The 9,913-nt window shown below is 33.8% G+C and overlaps 1 protein-coding gene across 3 annotated transcripts in view; it reads right to left on the reverse strand.

Moving 5' to 3' along the window:
- Positions 1–1,396: 1,396 nt before the first annotated feature.
- The window catches only part of LOC108574576, a 13,115-nt gene continuing 4,598 nt past the window's right edge, over positions 1,397–9,913 (reverse strand). For all 3 annotated transcript variants that reach the window (XM_017937190.1, XM_017937191.1, XM_017937192.1), the window contains exons 6-12: positions 5,962–6,100; positions 5,644–5,873; positions 5,094–5,416; positions 2,286–3,701; positions 1,998–2,157; positions 1,762–1,930; positions 1,397–1,583 (exon numbers count right to left, since the gene is read on the reverse strand). In XM_017937190.1, coding sequence (XP_017792679.1) covers positions 1,397–1,583; positions 1,762–1,930; positions 1,998–2,157; positions 2,286–3,701; positions 5,094–5,416; positions 5,644–5,873; positions 5,962–6,100 — 2,624 coding nt within the window. The remainder of the gene's footprint in view (positions 1,584–1,761; positions 1,931–1,997; positions 2,158–2,285; positions 3,702–5,093; positions 5,417–5,643; positions 5,874–5,961; positions 6,101–9,913) is intronic.

Below are 9,913 nucleotides of genomic sequence, written 5' to 3' on the forward strand. Positions count from 1 at the left end.
ATATAAATAATTTAAATTACGTTTCTTTTTTACTGATTCAACGTACTCAGTAAGACTGTGCTTCATTTAAAAGCGTAAAAGCAAAATAAATAAATATTTATAAATTTACAGCAAAAAAGAATTATTATATATTTTCTGTGATATGGCAGTTCGAAAAATTTGAACCTGAATTTCGTAATTTTCAAAAACAAGTTATAATTGTTCGAGTACGTGAAGTTTACCGTTTTAGTAAAATTTTAACCAGATCAATTCCATTTCACGATACTCTGATATCGACGATCGATATTAAAAATGAAACTTATATTAATTCTGTGTATTAAAATAATGCATGTGCATGGGTCTTGCGAATTCTCGTACTAATACGGAATTCTTTTTCTCTCTTTCATCTTTCGTCCATAGAACACAGCGCATATTTTCATTGCTAAGTGGTCGAATACCCCAGGCGTTTGATTTCTACCTTGAAACTGTTCGAAGGTTCCCTCCAAGAAGGGCCATAATACCATAATAATACATAGCATATATGTATTTGTATTCCCAATGTGAAAAATATTCATTTAAGTGTTGTAAATACTATCTCACAAAAAATATTATTCTCTCTATAAAATTGTCAAATTCTATTATCTCCCTAAAAACGTATTGCATTCGCGATAAAACAACCCGTATCGATGAAACATTGATGGCACCACCAACTACTTTTTGATCCATGAATATTGGGCTCTTGTGAAATGTTATTTTCATTATCAAGATATCTGCCATCATTGCATATTCTTTATTATCCATTTAGATACGTCACTTTTGGTACTATATTTTACGCTGTTATGTTATTTTCATCGCGATTTAGAAGTATTAACTTCAGAACATTTATTACCAAAATTAATAAATAATTCAAGACTTTTATCGTGTCGCAAGTTAAAAACGTGGAAAAATGGATAAAGCAGCGATATCTACCTTATAAGACTATTAGTTTAAAACAGTATTCATATTATTCTTCTTCTTCATATTAGCGAATTTAAGAATTCGATTTTATTGCGTTATTTTGTCCTATATGTCTAGCACTTTTTATTCTCTTTAAAAAAAGTAAAATTTTAACGCAATGAAACAGATCTGCCGAAGAACCATTACATAAAATAGACAACATGCAAGTAGGAAACTCTACACTTACACTGTAACCTGTCATCATAACAAAAATTATGACGAATCTGTGAAAAATTCTTATAGATGTAAAGCTTTAAAAATCATGGAAAAATTCATCAAACTTCCATTCATTTGTAAAATCAAAATAAATTGATCAATATATAATAACGCTTGAAGGGAGACCTACGTCCAGTTTCAATTTATGTTGCAAACTTTGTGCATTCCACTGGTTCCTGTTCAAAGTGCTTTATAAAAAATCGAGTCATCCAGGATTCTTAACAAGCTTTTTACCGCGATAATCATAAACGCGTCGACAAAACAGGACCATATCTGAGGGCACTGGTATCGGAGGTTGTCGATTTTCTCTTGGATATAATTGATCTCCGGGTGGAACTATTAAACCGGGACTTTCTAACCCCTCTTCAATTCTTCGTAAATTTTTACGATACCTTTAAATTATAGCAATAATCATATTATTATGACATTTAATCGTTTAAGGTCTGATATGCCATTTTCTATGCTATATTTAACTACTCTACTGAAGTAATTACTAATAACCTTCTAAGCTATGATAAAAAATAAATTCTGCTTCTATATTTTTATATTGTTACTTCATTTAAAACTCACCGACAATATTCATTGAATGTCAAAATATAACATTTATCTTCTATACAAGCAACACTGTTTGCATCCCGATGCCGTGAAGCGAAGACTTCGTCTTCAGTATCATACTGAGTTCTACCTTGCTCGGTATGTTCGGGTCTGTAGTACCATAGCAAGGAAAACATCATTTCACCTGTAACGAACCCCGTTTTTATTTTAAGTTTGTTTCACTATGGTGAAAAATTCTATAAGGAACAAACCGTCATCTGGATTTTCCCATAAGGCGGCAATTTTTGCTACGAATGGTAAATCTGCTTTTCGTGGACCACTTTTTAATAAAACGCAATCACGAGGTCTTAATACATCACCACTTTCATGTTTCATGCTCGCATAACATCGACGTATCGCGGACTCTTCGTTCTAGAAATAATAAATAGAAACATTATTTAGAGATACATGTAGCATTTAACTATTCGCAGTCCAATATATTTTATACTAATAACTCGGGGTACTAGTATCAAGAAAAAATTTGTTAGTTAAATTTTTACCGTTAAATAAACTTTGGCTTCAAATGGATCGCCTTCCCAACTCCAACCATTACTCCACTTGGGTTTTAAAAATGTTTTTCTAGTTAATATTAAATTCTCATTTCCTACTAAACAATCTTCAATTTTTGAGTTAGATTTTTTGATAGGTGCTTTCTTCACATTTTTTCGCTTCTTTTTAATCGAAGTTGACTTCTTTGCGGATTCCTGAATCTCATTTGCTTTAAATTTTGTTATACTATCCTGTTTTTTATTATCTTTCGTCTTTGCTTCCTGTGCTTTGGATTTACCTTTTCCTTTACATTTATTTTTCTCCTGTGTTTTTGATTTTGTTCGTATTTCTGTTTTATTTTTAGATTGGCCATTTTTTGCAATTACCTTTGAAAATTTCATTGATGCCAATTCTTTTACCAGATCAACTTTTTTAACTACTTTTTTTACAGCTGATAATAGGTTCGTTTCCTGCTTTGCTTTTTCTGATTTTTCAACATTTTTATTTTTACGATCTTTTTTCTGTGTCATCTGCAAGCTTTGTTGAATAACATTGTTAATAGTTTCCATAATAGAATTATCACTGGCAGCATGTTTTAAACAATTTGGAATATGATTACTTGTACTCTGCTTAGAAGTCTTTGACTTCTTTATTGTATTTTCAGAAAAATTTGAATTCTCTATTTTGCGTTTTTGATTCTGATTATCTTTTTTAGAGTGCTTTTTCTTTAAAACACATTCATCAGCATTGTTATCAATCTTTTTTATAAGAGATGAGATTGGTATAGAAATTTTTGTTGCAAAATTACTATTATTAAGATCTTGTGAAGAGCCAACAGAAAGAGTCCTTTTACTGACTTTCCTCTTTTTTCTGCTATCAGATAAACTATCTAAAGATAACTTCCTTTTTGATACTTTTTGACACTTTGAATACTCTTGCTCTGTTTCTGTCTTTTTTATACTTTCCTGTTCCACAGTTTCTTCAATGGTTTCTTGAACTGTTGGCTCATAATCTGGCTTTTTCCAATTTTCATTGTCAATTGCAACAACATCACTCAATTCTTCCTTAACATCTGGATCTGTATCTAATTTATCATCAAGTAATATCCCAGAATCCTTGTCAATTTCTAGATTTCTCTCTTTCATACATTGTTCACATTTCATTATATCACACTTGTAATCTGATTCGCACTTAACATTACAGTTTGCAACACAGGATAAATTATCGCCCATTTCCACACTGCAAGATTCACATTTCACATTATTATTTTCCAATTTAAAGTTGTGAAATTTGTTACTTGGACAGGTTGTCACTGCTAGCTTTTCAGTAGGTGAAAGAGTTTCCATTTTAACTTCACAGGTTGAAGTACAGGCATGTTTCTGACACCCACACTTTTGTAGCTTGTCCTCTGCACAATCTTTTTCATCCTAAAAGAATCACATAGTTATAGAATCAGAATATCAGTATATCTGTTTTAGATATATAAAAATTGTTAAAATAGTTAACATGAATGTTGTGATTTTTATTTTTATTAAATGTACATTAAAATACATATAACAATAAAAACAACTTAATACATTACTTAATAACACATTCAACTTAAATCACAGATATTAAATACAATAAGGTACCTTAAAATCTATTAATTTCTACATTATGTTCTTTACTTCCATAATAATGCAAGAGACATAATTCTAGAATAACAAATGAGCGATTACCGAATTACATGAATAATACAGAACTAGATAAAATAGATAAGATAGCATGATTTAACATGTGGTGGTACCTCCTACACTTCACCACCAGAGGGACTAATTAGCAAAACACCAATCTTTCTTATAAATCCTCACCTAACCTTTTATTCATACATATACAATCTCTGATCCAAACCTAACTATCTCTCGCGTCTACGTATCTCCTAGATAGCCTTACTGTCGAGTCCACTAGGGGTTTCCTGGCCAAAACAGGCTTCCCCTTCCTCCTTCCTATTCTGCCTGTCCTTACTCTTTCTCTATCTACCACTTTCCTCCTTCCACTAACAAATCGCCATAAAGTGGGCTTATCCTGAAGTGTGGCCACTTCCTGTGTAGTGAACGCAATTAGCTGTGTAGTGAATACCAATTCAAGTACAGTAAGAAGGTGTTATCTTTACACAGTAACCGTTGTACTAAAGTCACTGTTCCATGCAATGACTACCAACTTCGCAGCATCCAGCGATATTCCCCATGAACTTGATCAGTCGCTTTAGAATGCGTTTCATCATTTTGACCAGATAAACCGACATTTTGGTCCCTCCAGCCAGAAAGACAAGATAATCACCCGACTATCGTATCGCGTGAATAGAAGATTCGCAACTATTCTAACACGAAAGAATAAGAGACCAGTATTCGAAACCTCATAGGTAAACCTGTACCAGACAACTTCCTAAGCTTCCTGTGTTTCAACAAACTTCTATAGTCGATACAAGTCATCCTGGCAACATAAACGAACGATCCTGAATGATCAATTTCTACAGGCGTTTTCTCTCGAAAGTAATAGAGCTTCAGATACCTCTGACCGAAATGCTGAAAGGACTACCACCACGAAAGAACTCGTCAATAGACTGAATCATCCACTACCTCAAGCTCAACTAGCTACCACTAGCTCAATTAACCCTTGCCATAGACGCCTCAGACTACACAATGGACATAACACTACAGCAGAAAGCTCAACACAAAACACACTTGCCTTTCCACCTCTCTCTTCCTCTATTTCTCTCTCTCCTCCTTCCACTAACAAACCACTATAAACTTAAAAAGTACTAAGAGTAGAACACAAACCTTATTCTTACAATCCGAATTTTGTGGGCGATTATGTCCACCGACTAAATTGTGTGACGGAGGGACCGAGGGTTGGTTCTGATTCAGGTTGCGATGAGTGTTAAGTTGGACGCGATCCGTATCCCAGGCATTGGCACCGTGAGGTGGCGCTAGCCCGGCTAGCCCCCTCGCCGGCGAGGGCGGACCTACCAAAGCACTGGGCGGCAATGACAGACCGGGCCCCGATACCACTGGCGCTCCCTTACCATTACCAATAAGGGGCCCAGTATCCACGTTTTTTGGACAAGACTGCATCGGGCATGGACAACCCTGGAAGGCTGCATCTAAGATAAAATTATGAAATATTAGCTCATAACTTATTCTTTTACTACTTCGTATAATCTAACCGTTGGTAAAACAACGATAATATACATATTCATTCCTTTAATCTTTTTAAGTAACATTATCTAATGTAATATACAATTGAAAAAATTAGAAAACTAATCCAACGGTAAAACTATTTGACATACATAAATAACATTGAAAAAGATATACCAGCCATAATACTTACGATCTACAAAAGGTCTTCCCTGAGAATGCAAGTATGCCGGATTAGGCGGTGGAGGTGGGGGCGGTGGTGGTGGAGGATATGCTCCATAATAAGGAGGCAAAGGATAGTCACCAGGTGGCGGTGGTGGTGCTTGATAATCAACAACTGCTGGACCTCCTGCAGTAGCACCGCTACCAGGACCGCTGCCTCCACCGGATTCCTGATACCCATAATACTGCCTGAAAAAATACCTTTTTACAGAACATTAGAAGATGATAAAAATCTTCCCTATAAAATGTAATTAAGATCATCCGAGATACTATGACAAAAATGTTTTACCTTCTATAAGTTGGTGCATATTTGTAATAAGGCGGTGGATGAGTATGCGGATGAGAATATGTTGGTGGATAACACAGATCTGGGTACTGTGGTGGTGTACCATAGTATTGAGGGCAATATGCCCTATAAAACCCACCACCTGAAAAAATAATTAAATATTTACCATTAACTAGAACATTATTGGTGCACTATTACGAATGCTGTATAATATAATAATTGTGTATCTTTGTATCACCAATTATACAAAATAAAAGTATATGGTTACTGACAAGGGGACATATTAAACTCACACACACCGATTTTAATAAAACTTATATGGAAGATGGTTTACGAAAAAATATTTGATATGTATTTTTTTTATCGGCAATCATCTACATATATTGAAGGGGTGAAAAAAACTATCAAAATTGGAGGTTGAAAACATATGTAATTTCTGGAATATCTTGAGAATTAGAGAATACAACACTTCTTCAGCTTGGGCACTTGCTTTGAATTAGTGACTGCGGTCGCAAAAGTTGAAACAATGGAACGCAGGGCAAATTCACGAGAGCTACATCTCTCCGAGCAACTTAGAAAGAATGTAAGAAAGATGAAGATACTTCTAAAAAATAAATTTCAAGCGAAAGAAGAGGCAATAAGCACGAGTACAGCTAGTGAGAGATTGAAAGGTGTAAACGAGATTGTAAGTAAGATTGTAACAAATGGCCAGGCTATAGCTTTGTTCCAATTTAACTTAGAAGAAAATCGTACAGGAAAATTTTGCACCGTTTAACAAGCTGTAGTATCCTATGGCACATTTTCTTTAATGCACGAATTTTTTTAGCATAAAGTAATTCTGCGAGTGATTCTGCGAATAAAAGGTATAAGGTAAGGTCATTAAAAACTCAATACTTTACGAGATATTTCATTTTTTTCGAAAACTTACAGCAAGTACTCAAACGTTTCATCATTACATTCTCAATATTTTTTTTTTATACATTTCTTGACGTTTTCCATTACATTGCTTAGTTGTTCAGCACTCACATTTAAACTTAATCATTTGACATTTAAATGTACATCTGATTCAAGTAGTAACCATACAGTTTCGAGTGGTGTGGTAAATTATTCCCGTTGATAAATGTATCGCTATAATTTTTATAAAGAAAAAAAAAAGTCTATTGTATACATTAAGTACGATAAAAGTACCCTAATCGGGTACAATCCCAGCGAACATACTTCAGAAAAGTAGAAAAGAACTTACGAGAGTATGGTTCATTTCAACAAACTGAAAAAAATGGTAAAAAACCAGTTGTACAAAATGAAAACATTAATTTACAATTGTTGTCACATGTGAACCTCAATCCTTTTGCTTCAAGAAGAGACATAGCGAAAAAATGTGATATCAGTCAGAGTTCGGTTTCCCGGATTTTCAAGTTCCAAAACTTCCATTCATATCGTCACTTCATAGAACATATTTTACACGCGGAGATGCCTTATGAAGAATGCGACGTTGCCGATTCTTTTTACGACATGAGGAAAGTAACGCAAACTTTGGCCGAACAATTTTATGGACAAATGAAAGGACTTTTACGAATAATGGAATGTTCAATCGGCATAATAAGCACGCATGGTGCGTAGAAAATGCGCATCTTCGAAAAAGTGCAAATAATTAAGACGCAACATCAATGTGTGGTGTGGAATCTTTAATATGTGCCTTATCAGTCCATATTTTTTCTCCAGCAACATTTCTAAGTTTAAAGTTTAAACAGTGAACGATATCGGCATTTCTTGGAATTTATATTGCCCACCTTGCTGGATAATGTTCCGCTACAAATACGATGCAGTCTAAAATACTATCAGCAAGATGGGGCATCAGTTTATAACGCCCGATAGTGACAAGATACTTAACAGAAAGATATGGAGAAAAATGGTTTGACACCCACAGTCCAATGCCTTGGCCATCACGTTCACTTGATTTGAATTCCCATAATTTTTTCTTGTGGGGTTTGCTAAAAAAATAAGGTGTATAGATCGATCACACAAAACTGAAACTTCTAGGAGTTAGAATCAGAAAGAGAGTGATGGAGAAGAACTTGTAACGTCTTCGCTGACAGTCAACCAATCACGATAGGATAAAGCTATCGCACTTAATCTTCTATGACTAACGATAGGCGACGATCGAGCCTCGCGTGAGCAGTCGGTAACAGATGAGTGCAGAAAACTATTTTTACCATTCGATAATAATAAAAAAATGTTTAGTTTTCACTTTTTTAAATCTGAAAAAGTATCAATACATCTCTTTGAGGTTTTCTTTACAATATCAGTTTTTCGTATGCGAATCATTTGGAAATTAACGTCCTAGATGCTATTAAATGTTTATCTTGCGAACCGACACAGGTAGGAGATCAAGACAGGAATTTCTTGTTTCCTATTCTTTTCTCAGTGCGTAACATTACCAACAGCTACTTAAAAACCGTTTGTCTATCTAATACCAGAATTTTCCCGTAAGTGAAGACAGTGTAAGACTGTAGAGTAGTGGAAATGGCGTATGTTCTGTTTATCGCTCATTTGCTTAGGTATGCGCATGAAAAGTTTTAATTTTGCGTGTCGAACTATACTCAACCTTTTGTTTCGATAGATAACATAAAGAAAAGAATCAGCAATAATTATTTAAATATGAGTGCTGAACTACTGAACAATGTAATGGTAAAACGTTTGAGTACTTGTTGTAAGTTTTCGAAAGAAATTAAACATCCCATAAGTAACATACTGAGTTTTCAATGATCTTATCTTATGCTGTAGGGGAGGGAGAATTTTTTCAAATCTCTCCAGAAAAATTATTTTGGCGTCAGGATTCGCAGGAATCACCGCAGCTAACACCGCCATCTCACTTTCTTTTATTTTCGTATCGTTTTTCTATTGTTCTTCTAAATCTACTATAATATATTTTACTGGCAGAACGACTCGAATTTATCTAACAAAAAATCCTATGGTTTCATTTTGAAGAAAGTGTACAAGCATACCGAAGCACTCATGAAAAAAATCATATCATAGTTCTTGTAAAATCTGCACATTGTGAATCGTATGAAAATTGGGAATCAAAAACAGATACTGCTGAATATAAATAATGGAAAGCTAAACATGAAAATGTTTTTCCAGGATCCACCAGAAGTTCTGAGTGCAATCAAGTCCGTTTATGAAGACTTCTCCGATAATAATTTGTTGGAACGTTATATGCGAGGGTTCACCCAGAACAATAACGAAAATTTAAACATTCTCATTTGGAAACTATCTACCAAAATAACAATTTCATATAAGTATATACCGTATTCGAAACTTTAAACGTGTTTTACTCGAAACAGTGTTTTCATAATCGGTACCAAAAATATCTCGGGGATTAATAAATTGAGTTCGCTGAAATTTGGCATAGTTATTTTTAATATAATTATCTAGTACTTGTCAGATTTTTTTCGTATCATTCATAATTCCTTTTTGGAATATAAAAAGTGAATAAAGTTTAGGTCTACAATAGCACTTTTGAGTTCAAATAACTGTCATTTGTTGAAAAATTGAGATTTGCAAAATTGACTAGGATAAGTACTAATTTTATTCATCTACTTGAAATAAATATTTCGTTTTTTTTTTTTGTTTCAAATAAAAATTGACGAAAATATCTCTGCTACCGCAAACGCCGTCTCCAAAAATTTACTTTACCCAACCAACATATTTCCATCATTTTCAAAAAGTTTTGAATGAAATGTTTTAGAATTGCTGTTAAACGTGTATACTTTCAAATATTAATAATTCAATATAGTAAAATTTTATAAACGAAAAAAATTCTCGAATATTCCCCTATTTTTATCCTTCTTAGGTGTATGTAACCCCTTTAAAATTTAAGACATACTGTCCATAAATTTAATCGCACCTGAGAAAAAGGTACAAAAGGAAAAAAGAAAATTTAAAATATAATTAA

The sequence above is a fragment of the Habropoda laboriosa genome, unplaced genomic scaffold (genome assembly GCF_001263275.1).
Source record: "Habropoda laboriosa isolate 0110345459 unplaced genomic scaffold, ASM126327v1 scaffold175, whole genome shotgun sequence".
Lineage (NCBI taxonomy): Eukaryota > Metazoa > Arthropoda > Insecta > Hymenoptera > Apidae > Habropoda > Habropoda laboriosa.